A 21,475-nucleotide genomic window follows, 5' to 3' on the forward strand; every position below is an offset into this window, starting at 1 on the left:
TCCACATCAAAAGGAGCCAGATGAGGTGGTTTGGGCATCTGACTAGGATTCGTCTTGGACACGTCCTGGGTGAGATGTTCTTTGGATATCTCACTGGAATGAGACAGCAGACCCAGGACACGCTGGAGAGATTATATCTTTTGTCAGTAGGAAGAGGGAGGACAGGCTTCTCTGCTTAAGCTGCTGCCCCCAAACAAACAGAAGAAAATGGATGGATTGATTCATGTAAATCCTATTTTTTCCATCCTGATAATCAGAAGAGTGTTGGAGGGCTTCAGAGATCCTTCAGAACAACAGTAAGTGTTTAAAATGACGTCTTTCAGTTTTTTAGATAATCTGACAGGTTGACTGAAGTCTGTGAGCTTCAGTAGATTAACAGATTGTTAATGTCAACCCATCTGGACCAGGATTAAAGCTTCACTTTACTGGTTACAGATGAATGTCATGCGGAGTTAGTGTGAAGCATGTTATTTACTGTTACTGAAAAAAAACCCATCATATTAAATGGATTCAATATGCTTCAATATATCTGAAGAACCAAAAACTGTCAGACTGACACAGTATAAAGAGGAAGATCATGTCAATCTGATTACAGTCATGTGATTTAGGAGAAGTGTTGGCAGGAGTCACATAATCTGTCTGCCTCTCTTTCTTCCTGGACTATTTGCTGCTTCTCATGTTTTACATGCGGTTGGTTGTCCTGCTTGTGTTTCCTCACTAAATGTCCTCTATGTGGTAATATATATATATTACTCCATAGTGTATAGTACACAAACATATTTTCAGTTTGAGAATATTTTTAATAGTTCAGCTCGAATAATTCAACGTAGTATCTCAGTCAGTGTTACCTCAATATAATACATTTCAAGAAGTTTAACTTTTGAAAAAAATAAGTATAGATTTCTTATACTTCTCTTATAAAATATAAGCTACACATACTTGTAGTATTTGGGCTCAAAGTAAAATTTATGAAACAGCAGCCACTGACACTATAACAGTTTCATTTTTAGTGTTAACTCACTGCCAGCAAAAAGACAGGAAGTTAACATTTAATGATTCCTCTTGGTCACACTTAACTCCACTTCTCTTCTGCTCAGTTTCATCATATTTCTCCTTTCTTTCTTTTTGTCACTGAACATGAGGAGAAAACAAACAGAAAAAATAAATGAAATAATAAATGAAACTAGAATTAAACAATCTTTGTTTTTTTCTCTTCAGATGTTTCTAAATTTAAAAAATAAGTAAAGATTGAAAATTAAATAACTTTCTTATAAACTCATATAAAAACAAACCCTCAAGAGAAAAAACCCCCCAAAGTACATTAAATTTAAAATTTTACTGTTTGGATCTATTAGTCGGTCAGTCTAGTCAGTCTAAGATAACCAGAGCTATGTTAGCTCTAATAACAAACATTGAACAGACAGATGAACCAACACTGAAGAAAAAAAAGAAGAAGCTCCATGTTGTAGTAGCCCTTAATTTTAGAGTTTATCAAACTTTACAAAAAGCAGGAAATCTCATTCACACAGTTTTCTTACTGCTGAACCAGTTTAATAGGGATAATGCAAAAATACAACAATACCACAATGCAAACACACACACACACACACACACACACACACACACACACCCTTTTCCACTCAGACAAAGCTATGGTAAATGGTAAATGGCCTGTGTTTATATAGCGCTTTACTAGTCCCTAAGGACCCCAAAGCGCTTTACATATCCAGTCATCCACCCATTCACACACTGGTGATGGCAAGCTACATTGTAGCCACAGCCACCCTGGGGCACACTGACAGAGCTGCTGAGGATTCAGTGATTAATTAGATCATTAAGTTACTAGTTTCAATTTTTATATTATTTTGAAGTGAGGACAAATAAACACATTTTGTCACTTAATTAAGTGTAGTTCTTTAAAACAAAGGGAGCTGAGGAATCCCAAAGCAATTAATTTTGACGTGAGAAACTACTTCAGGTTGCACTACCCCAATAACACACTAGGGGGAGCTCTTTGGTCAACATTTACAGACACACTAACAAAGTGCTTCAAAGAAGGTCAACGAATCTGCACATTACTTCAGTGGTGTAACAGCTCCACCACAAAAACAACTTTAAGTCAAAACAACACAGCAAAATTGGCAAGATCAACCTAAAAGAGCAACATAACCATAACATGTACAATAAACACACTTTCCTTAGAATCAAAACAAAGTTTTCTTCCCACCTAGGTGGTTAGCTGTGCCAAACAACCCACTTGTCCACAACAAAGTCATTTCAGCCTCAGAGATCTTGAAAGTTGTGCTCACAGTCTGGAGTTGGAGCCAGGGCCCTGACTCCCCCTCAGATGGCATCGAGGGCTGGTAGGGTGCAAGATGATCAGAGCTCATCCACCCTATTCCAATTGACCATCTGCGCTCTGTAAACCATGCCTGACAGTCTGCACAGTGCATTGTTCAACCCACTGACTCATCAGTTTGGGAGAAAGGCCATTCTTGTTCTCTGGGCAGTAGACTCACACCTGCTGTCTCGATGCATGGCCTTCTCTCCTGCAGCCTGTATCATAACTCAATTCAGCCAGGAGCCTGGATCAAAGACGGCCTGTCTGTCATCTTGTGTAACTCCCATAACTGTTCTCAGAGATTATGGAGGTAGTCCAATCTGGGTTCACTGGACAACTCTGTCTCAGGGAGAAGCCCGAGTACCAGGTCTATTGGGCTACAGAGGTCATATCCAAACTTTCCAAACAGTGCACTCAGGCGCTTTTTCCATTAGTACCGACTCAGATTGGCTCGACACGACCCGATGTGGTATGACTTACCGCCACTCGATGGTGGCACTTGAACACAAATGGCACAAGAAAGGTGGACATTGATGGACATTGTTAAACCTATTACCTGGTCTGTGACTCGGGGAACACAGTGTCGCTTCTGTGCAGCTATTTCCCACCTTGCTCTTCATGGTGACAAGGTCATAGCTTTTCCATTGGTCAGTGGTAAGGGGAATAAGCCAAGTATGCCCACCCAAGTCATTCCACCTGATCCTGTTCCAAGGAGGCATAGGAGCATTGTGACGGTACCTTCTGGACAGTGCAAGCAGAGAACACAGTCCTCCAAGTCTTGGCAAAACTTTAGCCACTAGAACTTGAACCGAAGTCTTTGTAAAGTCTTGATGACTCTGAAGTGACATGTCCTTACCGAACCATAAACTAGCTGTTCGAGCTCTTTCTTTCTCTCTCTCGTCACTGACACTCCCAAAACTTTCACCTCTCCCTAATCGAACAAATGCCACATGTCTGAAGAAGGATTTCTTCTTTCAGTGTGCAGAGACAGATGTGGTATGTACCCCCAGTGTCACTGTTACTTGCCAGAGGTAATGGCACTTCAGGCATTCTTGTGGCATAATGTGGCACTTTCATGACGCCTTGTCAGGAAGATTCTGACAGTGGGTTTAGGGAAAAGTTTTACTGTCCCTCATAGTTGCCATAGGTGGGGATGTGCTGCTCTCTGAAACTGCTGTCACCAGGGGTGAGCTGGTTGCCTGTGACCACGGAGAGTGGTGGATTCTCAGCCAATTCTGTCTATCTCCAACCAATAGGTGGGGGTGTGTCAGGTCCCCTGGATGACCTGTTCTTGGCTGTAGGTCTGTACTCTTGTTTATTCAAGTTGCCATTAATGGCTTGTTGATGGGTGTTAAGTTCCTCCATTACTCTCAGATCTTCTTTTAAAATGGATACCAACTCCATATCCCTGTTAAGAAACACAGCAACATTGGTAGAAAAAACTAAAAGAGCTGCATAACCATAAAACATACAGTAAACACGAGTTCCTTAAAATCAAGATAAACAGAATTTAAATTTTAAATTAAACTGAAAATTAAATTGAAATGTAAATAATCCAGAATAATCCAAAAACAAAATCAAGAAGTCCAGAAAACTCTGAACTGAGGAAGGGTGAACAGAATCCAAAATACTAAAAACCCTGCGAGCCTGAGTATCTCAGGGGGGGCATCCAGGAGGCCAGTGATGGAGATTAAGCTACTGAGGTGGATAGCCAGGAGGCCAACAGTATAGATTGAGAAACTATGAGTGCTGACCATCTGATTAGCAGCAGAAACAGCTTGTCAACAGACCGGCATTGATGGTGATGATAGGGTAGTTCAGGAGGCTTAGTCAGATGCCAGCAAGGAGGCCAATACAATAAGAACTCTGACAGAATGCTTTTGTTGGCCTGGCTGCGGGCCCAAAGTGGTCCTTACAACCCTTCAGTGACTTATATTGATGAAGGAGGCAGACCCCTCCAGAGGCTAAACAGGTGACCACCAGTGAAGGCAGAGAGCCATGGACACAGGCGGCATGGAAATATGGTCACTAAGATGTAGCTGTGGACAATGATGTCACAGATCGAGCATTTCTGTATAAAACAGCTGTCAAGAAAATATATGCTAGTTTGGTCTGGACATCTTTCAGAATGTTGGACACAGGTATCCCAAATAAAGCCCTGATCAAATGTTTAAGAACACTTGAAAACTGGCAAAAAAAATCATATTTTGCAAGGATGGATCTTAACAAGGTTCCGACGAGAGCTTCAACATGCAAAAAGAAGAAATGGCAGTGAGCATGCAATTTATTGAAAGACTTAAACTGAAACAGGCTGTTTTACAGCTGATCAAAAGTTTAGGACCACACCTCCAAAATAATCTAGAAAGTTTAATGGCAGCTTTCTTGCAAAAAAATGCCCAAATTCATACAACAAATGTGGGGGAGAAAGACAATTAGGTTGTACTAAAAAAAAAAAAAAAACCTACCAAAAAGACAAAACCAAAACCTAGCTGAGCTCGTACCTAGAAAACAAAAAGAAGGGGGGGAAGACCCTAATCCTCAACATCCTTGAAAGAAAAAGTGTAGTGTGGTCTGTAAAGACCTTTATGGGTTCCACACTTAATCCAAAATAAACCTCAAAATGTTGCAGAGCCAACAGAACGGCAAGAGTCTCTTGTTTGATTGCAGAATACCTTCTCTGTGGATGAGTGATCAAGTCCATCCTGATCTTCCTGTAGGACAGCACCTACCCCAACCGTGCAGTCTGTGTACCTCAGGGAATGGCAAACAAAAGGATGGGCAAAGAAAACACAACCTGCAGAAACGTAACAAATCCCAAAAGGTTGTCAATTTTATTTAGATCAAGGCAGGATGCTCCAAAAGAGTGATTTTATTCACCTGGAAGAAATCCCTTGTCCTACGGGCATTGTGTACTGTAGTGTTGTCCTGTTAAAAAAAAAAAAACAACAAAAACAGTTGTTACAACACAGACGAGGGCCCTCAGTCATGAGAGATGCTCTCTGCAACATCTGGACATAGCCAGCAGCCGTTTGACGCCTCACACCTCCTGAAGCTTCATTGTTCCACTGAAGGAAAAAGGACCCCAGACCATTATGGTTCCTCTTCCATTGTGGCAGGTACTGTCATGCCAGTAACATTGGAAACCATCAGAACCATCAAGGTTACATTTTTTCTCAGGACAGAATAAAACTCTCGTCCACTTTTCAGTGTTCCATGTTTGGTGCTCTCTTGCTAAACCTAAACGGTCAGTTCTGTGGTGTTCAATGAGACGAGGCCTTTGAAGATGTTTTGGTTTTGAAGCTCTTCAGTCTGATGGTTATGGGCTGCAGTCGGCACCAGTAACGGGGGGTGTCTTCCACTTGACTTTTTTGTTCCATAACCCTCAGGATCAATTAAGAAATTCCAAATGACTGACTTACTGCGTCCCACCTCATTAGTGATGGCACGCTGTGAGATCTTGAGATCACTTTGGTGGTCTCAGGATCTCATCTCTGCTTTTCGCAGATGATGTGGCCCTGCTGGTTTCGTCAGGTGATGGCCTCCAGCTCACCTTGAAATGGTTCCCAGCCGAGTGTGAAGCGGTGGGAATGAGAATCAGCACCTCCAAATCTGAGGCCATGGTCCAGCATGGGGACTCCACTCTGGGTCAGGGACGAGAGCCTGCTCCAAGTGGAGGAGTTTAAGTATCTTGGGGTCTTGTTCACGAGTGATTGGAGAAGGGAGCGGGAGACCGACAGACGGATTGGTGCAGTGGCTGCAGTGATGCGGACGCTGTACCGGTCTGTCTAAAAGCGAAGCTCTCAATTTAAATGGCCTGTATTTACCGGTCGATCTACACCCCTACCCTCACCTATGGTCACGAACTGTGGGTAGTGACCGAAAGAACGAGATCGTGAATATAAGTGGCGGAAATTAGCTTCCTCCAAAGGGTGGCTGACCTCTCCCTTAGAGATAGGTTGAGAAATTCGGCCATTCACAAGGGACTCAGAGTAGAGTGGCTGGGGAGAGGGAGGTCTGGGCTTCTCTGCTTGGGCTGCTGCCCCCACGACCCGGCCCCGGATAAGCGGAAGAAAATGGATGGATGGATGGATGGATGGATGGACATTATAAATAACATTTAGAATATTGGGAAGGTATTCATAATGGTGTTCTTTATAATTTCACAATATAGTGAAGTAAGATAGAAACAAGGTTAAGATAAAAATAAAAATAATTACTAACATTTTGACATTTTACAAAGAACAAATTGCATTGTAAATAAACAGTGCAGATTTTATTTAAGAAATTGAGTTATTTTCACAGTTTCATGGTTGATGGAGTCTTTAAAAGTTTTGTTCACATTTAGTGGAATCTAATGCTTTAGAAAATATAGACTTCAGTTTTGTAAAGCAATTCACATTTGTGTACATTTCTTGATAGTGTTATAGAAGAAACGCTAAGCTAAACCTATCAAGTGCAGAATGTTTTTGGGTTTTTTTGGATGGAATCAAAAGTTTTGTAGAAATCAAATGAGAAGTAAATAATCAGTAATGTCTAATACTATTCTTATATGATCAGAGATATACCAATTCCTCTGTTTGTGTCTCATCAGTTACGAAAGCTAAAGCTACCTTAATTGTATGAGCAAATATTTGGGTAGAAACTTTCTAGTCCTTATTAAGAAGTTAGACAGGACGCCAATCAGGAAAGTGTTTGAGGGCTTCATTTTTATATATTTACATTGTTGTACAGTGGAACGATTTTAGTTCTTTGGTCTCTAGCATGGAGCTGATTGTTTATGGATAAGAGTGGTTACGGAGATCATTCAAGAAACACTCAGAGCTGTTTTAGTTTTCACCTCTTTTCTTATGACTCACTTATTGTTCGTATAGCTCAGCGAACCTGACGTCACTTAAATGCGACTACCTTAAGAGAACTGAACGCAAGTGTGAAGTTGAAACGATCGGCTGAAGCTCAAATAATCTTTCTCTTGCTTAAACTTTAAATTGAATCTCCTGTAGTTACTTTTTAAAAGTCATAGTCTGTTATTCGCAGAAAATATCATCAGACTAGCATATTTAGAACAAACTTGTCCGATCATCAGAAAGAAGAACACGGAAATGTTTGCTGTAACTGCGTCACTCTGCTCCACTTTGCTGTTTTTTGGCATCTTCGTGTTTGTCTCGGCAGGTGAGATTAATAAACCAAAATTTTCCCCTCTGAGATAAAAAAGGAAAAAATGGTATCTTTGTCGTTTACTTCACAAATAATTTGTTCATTTCGATTCCATTTGTTTGTGTCCGTGAACGCATCACGAGGCTGGGTGGGGTCTACTTGTTTTATCGTAGAGTTAGCATGTTTGCTATCTGTACCACTGTGGGGACTGTCCTTCTGACTAAAGTGAGATCTGTGGTTGAAATAGTGGCAGTGTAAAAATTCTGTGCTTTAATCGGTCTGTGATGTCTGTTACTCGTGTTGTTTGTGGTCTGTCAGCCAGCCGGGAGCAGAGCGAAGGCTAACATACCAAAAGCTCCCGAGTGTTAAAAACAAAGACAAGTATCGCTACAGTCACTGTCTGTGCTTTTCGTGCTTTAGTTTTTGATCTTTGAAGTTTTTTAGGTTCTCTTGTTCTTTGTAAACTCTGCTATCACTTCCTGCTACATTTTTTCACCTGCCAACCAATGAACATTCAGAAATGGCCTACGTCATTTGGCTTCCAGTGCCGTACAGTCAGGATCTTGTAGAAGTGCACCTGAGTACATCTGGGGCGGGTGACCCTCCTCAACCAAAAAGTGGATGGACAGGTTTGTGGGACAATAAAACCAGCAGAACCCCGGCTTGGACAGTCTCGATTGTTGTGTCCTTGGGCAAGACACTTCTCCCGTTGCCTACTGGTGGTGGTCAGAGGGCCTGGTGGCACCAGTGTCCTGCAGCCTCGCCTCTGTCAGTGCGCCCCAGGGTGGCTGTGGCTACAATGTAGCTTACCATCACCAGTGTGTGAATGTGTGTGTGAATGTGTGGATGACTGAACGTGTAAAGCGCTTTGGGGTCCTTAGGGACTAGAAAAGCGCTACACAAATACAGACTATTTACCATTTAAATCCTCTGTCAAAATGACTGCAGGAATTTGGCTCACATGATGAAGCAATTATCATTTCCATCATACTTGTTAGATGAGAGAAAGCAAGGAGTTGCAGACAGTGACACTGTCAAAATCTGAAGAGTTCACTATAAATCTTGGCTTCTTGGCTTTTGACTTTGTCTCCTTATCAGCGATTATGAAGCGATATTGTTTGAGTGGCGACACTTATCCACATACGTTCTATAGATTGGCATCTTGCGGCATCATAACAGTAGCTGGAGGCTGCAGTGAAGCAGGAGGAAGAGGCTGCACTAATAAAAGAGGAGTAAAGACCACAGGAATTGTAGATGCAGACGGCTGTAAATTCACAGCTTCAGATGCAGTTAATATAGTTGATACAGAAGAGTCCACCTGTTCTTGTTGTGCTGCATGCAAAGCCTGATGATAAGATGTAGGTGAATACTTGTGGCTGTTGTTGGACTGTGAACCAGAAAAAGGTAACTGCACGCTAGTTGAGGGAGACTACTGTAATGTAGCTAAAATGCAGCTTTTGCAGCATTTTTCGCTTTAATGATAGCTGGAACAAACATTTTTTCCTCCTCTTAGATTTCACTTACTGTAGCTCAGCAGCACCTTTATCTTCTCCTCATCCTCTCAATGATAACAGCTCTCATTTTGTTCAGTATCACTGAACACAGCAACTCCCAGTGTAAACAATGTGTAATATAACCTCTCTGCTCTGTGTTGTTTCCTCTTTCAGAGCAGAAAAACATCACAGCTGAGTCTGGACAGGACGTCATTCTGACATGTCGAGCTCCAAACAACAGTATCATCATCGTTTTAGAGTGGAGCAGAGATGACCTGGGAGATAAATATGTGCTTTTTTATCGGAATGAGCAGTTGGATCCAGACAACCAGCATCCATCTTTTAAGAACCGGGTGGATCTGCAGGACAGTCAGATGAAGAATGGAGACGTGTCTTTGATTCTGAAGAATGTGACGACTGCTGATGCTGGCACGTATAAATGTCATGTGTTCATGTCCGGAACAAATCCCCAGAACAATGACCCCATCAGCATCATTAACCTTCATGTTGATCCTCCAGGTGAGTGAGTAGAGTTGAGTGTGTGTGTGATCAGAGGTGAAGCTGCTTCCTGGTTGTTGATGTTTGTTTCTAAAGATGTTGTTGATGAGACTTTGTAGAAAGCAGCTGGTCTGAGTGATGTGATCAGAGTGCAGTAGATAATGTCTGACAGCAGTTTGAAGAGGAAATGGATTCTGTTCTGTTCTTCACTCATCACCTACCTGACAGCTGACACCTCACACCTGTTTCTCAGCTGCAGGTCAGCCAGGAGGACACACAGAGGATGGATCTGTTGGACTGATTGTTGGTCTGTCAGCTTGTGCTGTGCTTCTTGTTTTTGCTGTTGTTGGTTTTCTGGTCTACCGAAAAGATAAAGAACAAAACCAGAGTCAGCATCCACACCAGCTTCCTGATGAACTGCAGCATGGAAATGGCTCAGCGAATCACACAGAGTCAGAGAAGCCTGCATTGCTAAAACAAATAATATAATAATGATAATAATAATAATAATAATAATAATAATAATAATACAAGGATAATGTGTGACTGAAGAAGCTAAAAAATAAAAGTAACATCCAAGTAGAAAACCAGAAGAGTCGCACGTTTCCAAAGAGATTTCAGAGGATGGACAATGGTTTGATAAATAAGCTGAGCTTGGGCTTAAATAACAGAGGAGTGAACATCATTCCCTCAATATTTTCACTTTGCCTGAAGTAAGACAAAAAAAAGTGATTATAAAATCAAGAAGAACAGAAGTTGGGGACAAGGAGCAACAAATCTGTCCAAGTTAGCTGATCATGTCAGTGTAACATGTTACATCGTTTTATTTGCATCCTGTTTGTATGTGGAACGGTTTGTTGACGTTTTCAAGAAAAGTCAAGTTAGGAAATCTTCAAATAACTATTTTTTTTTTTTTACAGAAGGTGTTCATTCTGACTCAACTGTCCATAAAGCTTAACTTATACTGATATAAAAATAAGTTTTTGTTTCCCCCCAGTATTCATGAATGCAGTGCCTTGCATGTTACAGAATCAGAATCATTGAATGGGTCTGATCGTCAGGTTCAGCTGTTTGTAAGATCAAACTTGTTCTGTGAAGTTTGAAGCACACAGTGATTCTCATGTATTGATCAGCTGTTACAGTATAATTATGCTTACTTTCTGATGGGGCTGGGTACATATTTTGTTTTATGTATTTTTTATACTTTATGTGACTTCATTTATAATGCCCTGTAGCAGATAGACAAATTAAATTATTTATTGTTTCTTGTTAGTTCAAAATAAAACATTGATTGGAAAGCTGTATTGATGTGCTCTGAACAAAATTAAATGATGTTACTCCCGAACTAGAATGTGATTTCAATGGAGAACAGAGGAAAAAGGTATGAAGGAATTTTAGGGCCACGTTAAGAAAAAAAAAATCAAAAAAGAAGTCAAACTTTGACAAACTTCCTCAGCTGCTACGCAGTCTTCAAAACAACCTGCTCCAATGACTTTGTGAAACAAATTAATCAGTCATCTTGTGATACAACATAAATCTGAGAGGAATTATGTTGTATCACATGTGGGTGTAACCTTACCCAAGCCTTTATCTGTCCACTGCTAGCTATTTCATTTTATACAATTGTTGGTCTGACCACATCTTTCAACACCATCTTTTCAAAGTCCTTATACTGATCACCACTCTGTTTATGCACTAAACAATAGATAATTTCCTTCATTTTGAGTAAAACTGATTCTGAAATATGATTTCACTACACTACAGCAATCATAGCAGTTTGTCTTGAAACAACTGTAATATTCATATTTTGACTTTAATGTTGAAATTTTGACTTTATTCTTTAAATGTGGCCCTAATACTCTCCCGTAGGTGGGACCAAGGAAAGCACTCCAACTACACACAATGGTTTTCACTTTTATATCTGTTGTACATATTCAGAGTAGTTACTCCAAAGAGTGGATTTGTCAGTCTCTGTGACCTCATAATCAAATCACAGATTTTCTCTGATGACGTGGTAGGGAAGGCGTCAGTAGCCTCCAAAACTCAATGAAAGAAAAGTTTGTACCTCTAAGTTTGTTTTTATAGTCAGAAGTGGCTACATTTAGAAGTGTGGGTGAAGTGCTCATTCATCCACTAGTGTTGCTAGCTCTGTTCAGCTCTCTGAAATTATTTCTCTTCCTCCTCTTCAAAAATGCAAAGTGTTCAGTTTATATGTTAGTTACACATTATGTTTGAATCAATAAAATTCCTAATTTTACATTGTTTTTACACAACATGTTCAGCACCAGCTTTGTTAGCAAGCTGCACATGAACTTTTTGGGTGGATCATACACACATACTTCCTCTCATTTCACAGTTTGTCAAGAATCAGCTTTTCTTTACATCTCCTTTTGTACTATTACAAAGGACCCATCTCCTAGTACAAATAAAAATACATTATTATTGTAAGGTATCTATACTTTATGTGCATATTTATTTATTGACTTTTATTTTCTACATTTTAGCATAAATATTTGTACTTTCTGCTCATTTCAGGTTCAAAACAGACTTGTTACTTTTGTTTTAACACATTTAAGATAAGTTATTATTTTAGGTCAGTGCTGGCCTTCAAATATCAAACTGATATGTGCCTAAAGAGGAACATATAACAGCCAGTCCTAATTGTGTATCAGTTATGAGGGGTTATCGGATATAAAGAGATGAAAGCAGGTTAAATCTTTTTTTGTTTTCTTGTGGCAAAACTCAATAAAGAGGGCAAATGTCCAGACACAGTAGTCGTGATACTTCATTGCGCAGAACCATGATGATGCCACCATGTCAAGAGTCTCATCAACAGTGGGAGAGGATATGTGTCTTTTTTTTCACCTGATTCTGAAATCTGAAATTATATCTTTAAATTACAAAAATGAAAATGTATATTCTGCAAATGGAATGAGTGTTTTGTGCCACATTAGCAGATCAATGTATTAACAGAGCACTGCAAGTAGAGTAAAGAAAATGACCAAAGTAATGTAAACAGAGTAATTTATCAGAGTAATTGAACGGAGTGACCGCAGTAGTGTAAACGGTAATGTACAACAGTGACCAGAGGTACGTGAACATAAGGAAGTAATAGGGGAGTCAGTAGCAGTTTTTGATATGGGCGACACAGGCGGTTGCCCGGGGCAGCATTGTGGTGGGGGGCGGCGTCACGGGCATTGGCAAAAAAAAAAACCAAATTGCTCGTACTCATGCTGCAGCCAGCGCATATTGGGAATGGCACAGGTACCGATCGGTTTTCTATTGCCCATTTGCTGGGAGCAAGGGCGCCCTCCGTTTCCGAGGTGCGCAGGGAGGAGAGGGCGGGGCGGCGGGGGATTCTCTGACCGGCTGGAGCAGCATCAGGGTAAGATGGCTCGGCCATCCTTATTCCCAGCAGACACTCGGTCCTGTTTTTGCCCTTTGTTCCCCACGCAGGGTGACAGCACTCACCAATTGGGTCAGTCCCTCTGTCCATGCAGGTTCAGTGGGGCCTGGCCCACCTATAGGTCCCATATGCCCTGATCCATCTAGCTTAGTTAGGGGTTTAGAAGTCCCAATGCACATCAGCTCCCTTTCCATAGCCAGTTCTGGGGCCTCCTGCAGGGACTTAAGATGAGCTAACAGTGTCTGGATCCACAGCTCATCTTGAAGTAGGGCATGGAGGAAATGGTCCCGAGCGAATTCACCCTTGATGGCATTGGTGCGGTGGATCAGTCCCTCAATATGATTTTTTATTTTATTTTTTTTTCTGCCTGGCTCTTTTGCCATCAGAATTGTTGTCTAAAGGCAAACAAAGATGCCCAACGGATTTACTTTACCAAATTGACCATCCCAGCCTTGCCGTAATGGTCCATTTGATTCACCTTTTATTGTTTATTTTATTTTCACTTGCTGAATACGGGACAGACTTGACTGGGGGAAAGAAGGGGAGAAAGAAAGAGGGAAAGAGAAACAGCTGAGAAGAGGGACGGGGGAGAAGGGCAAAAAACAAAAACCAACAGAACGGGCAGAGAAAAAAATGCATATATCAATCACCTGGATCACCTGCTGAGAAAGAAAAAAGAAAGCAAGCAGAAGAGAACAAGAGTAATAGAATAAACAACATCACAATGATATATGGGAATATGACAGTAAATACTAAATATTAAACATTATTGTGCAGCACATAAGATCAACAGAACACAGTGTGCTTTGAGGTAGGAGCCAAAAAGGGTGTAGTTTGTGGGTGTGATCACCTGTGTGTACACCTGTGAGCATGGACACGCTTGTTTTTTTTTTTTTTAAAGGTTCCTTCATGTAATAATCTGCTAGAGGGTGTGTGTGTGTGTGTGGGGGGGGGGGGGGGGCACAGCCCCGTCCTCCAGGGCATGAAGCAGGTATGGAGGAGATCAAAACTCCAGACATCCAGAGGCCCCCAGAATACAAGAGACCAAGGAAGACCAACAGAGGGGCAGCCGCGCCACTGTCCCAGAAAGAGCTGAGGAGAGTCCCAGATGAGGGCTCACTCAGCAGCCGCGGAGCAGAAGCCAGGGGGAGTTGCAGTGACGCGCCCTTGAGCTCCGCCGGCCGCCAGCCGTGCCTGAGTGACCGAGTCCCAGGCCGAGAGGCCGGGGGCACCCCACCTCCAAAGTGGCCCGAGCGAGCCCCAGGCTCCAGGCCCCGATAAGCGGCCGCCAAGGAGTGAGCCGGTGTGTACCTGGACGCCCATCCCCGGACACAAAGAACCACGAACGCACCGATGTCTGAGGGAGTCCGCCACTGGCAGGGGAAGTGGTGGTAGGGGGAGTTAGGCCTCCAAACCTTGGAGGGCCTGAGATGTCCCCAGAGAGGTGGCGTCTGATACCCAACCTGACATATAGACACAGACATACAGGCACACACAGACACAAACATCCATTCCCACCCTCATGCTCTCATATGCACTTACTCCACACTCAACCAACGTGGAGACAGACATAAAGAGACACTGTACACACGATCACACTCCCCAAGCGTTCCCTACGAACCGGGTCTAGGTACCCTTGCCCCTGGAGGGGGGAACTGCACCCAGACCCAGGTGGTGTTACCCTTTTCCCTGCGGTGGGGGGAGGCAGACCGCCCTGACTCCGCAGCAGCACGAAGGCCCCACACTCCAGACCGCAGTCGGACGGCCAACTCCTCCTCCTAGCCCCCCCGCTCCAGCAGGTCGCAGAGAATGGGGGTGAGAGAAGACTCCAAACCTCCCTCCACCCGCTCATTGTAGTGTTGATGCATGTGTGTTCTAAGGTGCATTTAAAACCCAGGAGGGCATGGAGCTACCTGCCAGAGAGCAGCAGGTAGGCGCATAGTCCCTCCTGCTAGCCCTCAATGTCTACGTGTATTTAAAATTGAGAGGTGGGGGGATAGCCTCCACTGCACCCTGGTAACATACCCCTACTCCAAGGTCCTGCATGTGTGGGTGGTTGTGGTGGAGCGGGAAGAGGGAGGCAGCTGGAGATGGGGAGGGAAGGAAGGGAGGGGCAAGTGACCCCTCCCTGGGGCCAGCTCCCCCGCTGACCCCAGTAGGCACCCCCATACTCCGCAACCTGCCAGGGAAAGGGGGCCCAAGCCGATCTAGACCGGGGCCCAGTGCAGCAGCACCCCCCGGCCTCACAGAGCCCGGGACAGCCCGCCCGACCCCACCACAGAGAAAACTGCACCCACCCCACCATCCACTCATCTTCCAGACTACATAGAGACAATAAACACCCAGGCTGAGATCTTCCTCCACCTCGCCTGTATCTCCCCCTCCTGCAGAGGGAGCTCCTGAGGAGAGGAAAGCTCCTGCAAGATGTGACAATCTCCCCCACCAGTTGAAGAGCCCCCCAGGTGGCTCGATGCACCGGCGGCACCCCGCTCCAGGGCTGGGCCCCCATGCACCCACCCGCCCACAACCCCGGCAACACACCAACCAGGACCCAAGCCCCCGAGGCCGGGCCCAGGCCCTAGCCCAGAGATGGAGCGCCCCCAGAACCTCACGCCCATCCTGGACCCACCCAGGGGCAGCCAGGCTACCAGGTCAGTAACCCACGTCCATCAGCACAGACCCTCCCCTAGCCCCGCTGCACGCAGCCGCGAGGAAACAGTCACCTGAGAGCCAACAGAGCCCCTAACCGGACATGACCGCTACCCCGGGTTGAGCCCCCCAAGGAAGATGCCTCCGGCTAATCCTCAATATGATTAGCCAAATGTACTTCCCCAGTCGCCAGGAGCAGCTCCAAAGTTCAGAGTGGAATAGTCTTGGAGCTGAGGAAGAACCAAACCACCGCTGACCAAAGCATCATAATGGAAATGGATTTGTTTATTACTAAAACTACAGAGAGCAGAGAACAGGAGACATTGGAATTTGTCAGTGAAAGCATGTCTGATGGTACCATAGACATGAAATCTAATAAACTTTGATAAATTCAGATTCTCTGAAAACAATTTACTATTTATATTTTAAATGAATAGAATAATAAACATTAAAGTATATATATATATATATATAAACACCCAGCATGCCCCTGCGGGCGGTTTATCCTTCAAGCTCGGGTCCTCTACCAGAGGCCTGGGAGCTTGAGGGTCCTGCGCAGTATCTTAGCTGTTCCCAGGACTGCGCTCTTCTGGACAGAGATCTCCGATGTTATTCCCGGGATCTGCTGGAGCCACTTGCCTAGCTTGGGAGTCACCGCACCTAGTGCTCCGATTACCACGGGGACCACCATTACCTTCACCCTCCACATCCTCTCGAGCTCTTCTCTGAGCCCTTGGTATTTCTCCAGCTTCTCGTGTTCCTTCTTCCTGATATTTCTGTCATTCGGAACCGCTACATCGATCACTACGGCCGTCTTCTTCTGTTTGTCTACCACCACTATGTCCGGTTGGTTAGCCACCACCATTTTGTCCGTCTGTATCTGGAAGTCCCACAGGATCTTAGCTCGGTCATTCTCCACCACCCTTGGGGGCATCTCCCATTTTGACCTTGGGACTTCCAGGTTATACTCGGCACAGATGTTCCTGTACACTATGCCGGCCACTTGGTTATGGCGTTCCATGTATGCCTTGCCTGCTAGCATCTTGCACCCTGCTGTTATGTGCTGGATTGTCTCTGGGGCATCTTTACACAGCCTGCACCTGGGGTCTTGCCTGGTGTGATAGACCCCAGCCTCTATGGATCTTGTACTCAGAGCTTGTTCTTGTGCTGCCATGATTAGTGCCTCTGTGCTGTCTTTCAGTCCAGCTTTGTCCAGCCACTGGTAGGATTTCTGGATATCAGCCACCTCCTCTATCTGCCGGTGGTACATACCGTGCAGGGGCCTGTCCTTCCATGATGGTTCCTCGTCTCCCTCCTCTCTGTTGGGTTTCTGCTGCCTGAGTTATTCACTGAGCACTCGGTCAGTTGGGGCCATCTTCCCAATGTATTCTTGGATGTTCCTTGTCTCATCCTGGACTGTGGTGCTGACACTCACCAGTCCCCGGCCCCCTTCCTTCCGCTTAGCGTACAGCCTCAGGGTGCTGGACTTGGGGTGAAACCCTCCATGCATGGTAAGGAGCTTTCTTGTCTTTATGTCAGTGGCTTCTATCTCCTCCTTTGGCCAGCCTATTACCCCAGCAGGGTACCTGATCACGGGCAGGGCGTACGTGTTGATGGCCCGGATCTTGTTCTTACCATTCAGCTGACTCCTCAGGACTTGCCTGACCCTCTGCAGGTACTTGGTGGTTGCAGCCTTTCTAGCGGCCTCTTCATGGTTCCCATTTGCCTGCGGGATCCCCAGGTACTTGTAACTGTCCTCTATGTCTGCAATGTTGCCTTCTGGTAGTTCAATCCCCTCAGTTCTGACTACCTTCCCTCTCTTTGATACCATCCGACTACACTTCTCCAGTCCGAACGACATTCCAATGTCATTGCTGTATAGCCTGGTAGTGTGGATCAGTGAATCGATGTCTCGTTCACTCTTGGCATACAGCTTGATGTCATCCATGTACAGGAGGTGGCTGACAACTGCTCCGTTCCGTAGTCGGTATCCGTAGCCAGTCTTGTTAATGATCTCACTGAGGGGGTTCAGGCCTATGCAGAACAGCAGTGGGGACAGAGCATCTCCTTGGTAGATCCCGCACTTGATGGTGACTTGTGCTATGGGCTTGGAGTTGGCCTCTAGTGTTGTACGCCACATCCCCATTGAGTTCCTGATGAAGGCTCTTAGGGTCCCATTGATCTTGTACAATTCTAGGCATTCCAGTATCCAGCTGTGGGGCATTGAGTCATAGGCCTTCTTGTAATCAATCCAGGCAGTGCACAGGTTGGTCAGTCATGAATAGGATATATATATATATATATATATATATATAGATATAGATATAGATATATATAATGTATTTACAGTTTTATTGTTGAATGCAGACGTTACACATCTCTGCCTGTGAACCAGTAGAAAGCTGGTGCTCAGAGGAAGAGGGCGGGCTTTACTTGGTGTCAGTGACAGAAATGAAAAAAAGCTCAAATGAGTGAGAAGGACGATGAAGGAAACATCTGTGCTGTGTCTGCTCTGTAAGTAGAATCTCTGTGTTTGTTTGAATTCTTGTACTTTGACTGTCTGCTCTCCTGATAACTGATGATGGAGGAGAAGACATGAAAAACAAATCAGGCTGAATTCAAGTTCAAACACCACGAGGACCAACTGCAGGTCTGAACTGACTCTTTATCTTTGCTCAGGAGTCGAGGAAACACAGCAGGCAGTGAAAAGATCAAATCATTCACTCATTATATCAACACAGCTGCACAGTGGACACATGACTTTACTGAGTTATTTAAAAGTAGTGGTTAATGTGTGTATACTCAAAGCTTAGTCCTTGTGCATAATAATTACTGTGTGTTGGTTTTAGATATAAACTAGAGGAGCATCAAAAAATCCAAACTGCGTGAATACTTTTATGTCAGTAACAAAGTTCCTCTGAGAATTTTACATGGTAAATAAGACTGTTATCTGAGTGTCATTTCTCTTTAGTTCTGATCTCACTGCTGAGCTGCACAACAAACCAAGGTCAGTAACCTTCTTCTGTCACAGTTTGAACCTGATAAATGCTCACTGATATGACCTGATTGGGTTCATGTTTGCCATTTGTGATAGTTTTTAGAAAAAAGTAAACAGATCATCAGTTTTTCATTGTAACCCTCTCAGCTCGTCTGACTGTGAGTCCCAACAGCTCTCAGTTCTTTAAAGGAGACTTTGTGTCTCTGAGCTGTGAGGAGGACGACAGCTCTGCTGGATGGACTCTGAGGAGAAACACAAGCACTCGACAGAGGACTCAGTGCAGAGATGGGTGGGGGAAACCAGCTGGTTCTTCGTGTAATATCACTATGATGATGCCTCATGACAGTGGAGTTTACTGGTGTGAGTCCAGAGAGGGTCCCATCAGTAACATGGTTAACCTGACAGTCACTGGTAAGCTGAGTGTGTGGAGTTAGTGTTGATGAAGCTGTGTGTAAATGGATGAAATGCTGTAGTTTGTCTCTGTGTTGAGGTGGATCAGTGATCCTGCAGAGTCCTGTCCTCCCTGTGATGGAGGGAGATGACGTCACTCTGCTCTGTAAAACAAAGACCACTCCCTCCAACCTCCCAGCTGCTTTCTATAAAGATGGCTCCCTCATCAGGAAGCAGCCTACAGGTCACATGACCATCCAGCATGTTTCCAGGTCTGATGAAGGCCTCTACAAGTGTGACATCAGCGGTCATGGAGAGTCTCCATCCAGCTGGATCACTGTCACAGGTGACACACTCACCTGTCTGTGTTTCTGCAGCTTTCAACATTCACAATGTGACGACAACTTCATGACTGTGTTTGCTTTATTTTAGACAAACACACCACCGCACCTCCACCTACATCCACCTCTCCTCCATCACTCTCTCCTCCTGTTCTCGCTGTGTTGTCATGTGTTGGATCAGTCTGTGTTTTGGTTCTGTTGGTGTTACTGGTTCTGCTGGTGAGACGATGTGTTCACAGGAAACCTGAAGGTGAGACTCAGACTTCCTGATCTTTCATTTTCGAGTTTGTTTAGTAGAATAAAGTTCAAATTAATTATGATCACAGTAACTTTCTTGAATGTGATCTTTTTTTAGCTATTTAACTTATATTATTGTTTATTTTGGATCATTTCAATAGATCAAGAAGAAACTGAAGAAGATGAAATCATCACTCATGTCATGTACTCTTTTGTCAAAACACCAAATTATCAACAGCCAATCACACAAAACAGAGGTAGTACTTTGAAACATATACAACATAACTGAGATGTTAAATTTGCTTCTAGAAGGACTTTTGTGCAGCTTTACATTGTGAAAATAGATAAGGAAAATAGAATAGTTGTATATTATGTTATGGTTTCATGAAGACTGTTGCTGACTTTGATGGATTATGAGGACATGTAGAATCAGAGGGATTATCAGAAGTTTAAAAATGTTTGCCTGATCAAAAGCTAAAATCACAATATTTAAGTTTAACTCTGTACTTACTGAGTGTTGTTCACTGTGAGCTGGACTGTGTGTTTGTGGTCTGTGGTTAACTGAAGCTAACAGCTCTGCAGTCGTCCAGCATCCTGTTTCTGATACAAAGAAAACACTTCAGCTGCAGCTGTTTCAACACGGAGCTGCTCATTTTAAAATACGAAGGATCGTGGAGACATATTTTGAAAAAGTATTTCAATAAAACCTAATTTTGGAGTTTCTGTAGCATTCTGACATGTTGAACATTCATCTTGAAGATGATTTTAGTTAACTGTAGTTGTAGCCTGAAGCTGATGAGACTTCTCACTGCAGTGTGTTCCGATCTGGCCAATGAGAGTGTTCATGTTGTGAGAACATGTTTGCTCTGTGGTTAAAGGTGTCAGACTGCACTGAAAGAAAGCATACATTCATATCACATAAGTAGTTCTTCGTGGTCACTTTGTGTATCACAGGTATTTATAAGTCTGTTAAAAGGTGTTGTTGTGTATAACAATCATCCCAAAGTCCCTTTATAATGGAACATTACAAATAACCAAAAACCAGTACTGTTGCAGTTTTATCTTCAGTAACCTTAATGTGTTTTATTCTGCAGACGCTGATCTAGCTGTAAGAACTGAAGAAGTCATGAAATAAACAACCATCAGACCAAGGAGACCCAGGTACAGCTACTCTGTATCTTTAACTGTAGACAGATGCAAGCTAGCTGATGATCAGTGGAACAACTTTCCTAAAAGCTGCTACTCTGTGCTATAACATGTAACTTTCATACAATTTGAAAGCCTCGTGCTAAAAACAGATTCAAGTCCCAACAGCTCTGCTGCGACTTTGTTCACATACTAATGTTAGCCTTGTTTATGCTTCAGCATTAATTATGCAGCCTGACATAATTTAGGGGTTGAGATATTCACTGTAGAAAAACCACCAGGAACATTTGACATTTCCCAGAATCCTTTTCAACTAATGTCCCTCAAAAAGCAACCGCCCCCTAGTTTCCAAATTTGTGTAACAATCAACAAAAAAATAATCTTAAAATTGTGTGTTTGTGTTCAGACATTAAACCAGAGCCAGATGTCATGTACTCTTCACTGAAGTAGCCCACCAGTCCAACCACTGACGTCCAGCTGCTGGTCTCTAACTGGTCCCCCCAGCACCTCAGGCCAGAGGACATCCACATGCTGTTATTTTTCTTTGTCTTTTTCTCATTTAGAATATTACAATTCAAAAATCACAAATATGTATTTTTAACTGGAGTTTTAAAAGTGTTTTTCCTGCAAAATCAACAATGAAAATATAAATGTGTTAATGTTTCTTATGGCCACAGTAAGTTCCCTGTTATTTATATTCAAAATATGTCTCAGACCATCGTTTGTATTTCCCCAGCAACAATTTAGTTTCTCTGCCTTAATAAAATTTTATTCTTTCTTATTTTCCACGTGTGGTTTTGTGGGTTTCACCAAGATGTCAGA

The 21,475-nt window shown here is 43.4% G+C and overlaps 2 protein-coding genes across 2 annotated transcripts in view; both read left to right on the forward strand.

Annotated features, from left to right (window-relative positions):
• Positions 1–21,475, forward strand: part of LOC309694419 (CD226 antigen-like) — a 246,042-nt gene that overhangs the window by 145,714 nt on the left and 78,853 nt on the right. The window contains exon 3 of the mRNA XM_082514502.1: positions 9,163–9,507. Within this exon, the coding sequence (XP_082370628.1) occupies positions 9,163–9,507 (345 nt within the window). The remainder of the gene's footprint in view (positions 1–9,162; positions 9,508–21,475) is intronic.
• LOC309698820 (Fc receptor-like protein 5) lies at positions 13,165–21,103 on the forward strand (the record flags this gene model as incomplete). Its single annotated transcript, XM_082521523.1, has 6 exons — positions 13,165–13,207; positions 18,513–18,548; positions 18,687–18,950; positions 19,030–19,275; positions 19,362–19,520; positions 21,060–21,103. The coding sequence occupies 6 exons, from the start codon at positions 13,165–13,167 to the stop codon at positions 21,101–21,103; spliced, it is 792 nt and encodes a 263-aa protein (XP_082377649.1).

This window comes from Aulonocara stuartgranti, assembly GCF_965226115.1.
Source record: "Aulonocara stuartgranti genome assembly, chromosome: 3".
Classification (NCBI taxonomy): domain Eukaryota; kingdom Metazoa; phylum Chordata; class Actinopteri; order Cichliformes; family Cichlidae; genus Aulonocara; species Aulonocara stuartgranti.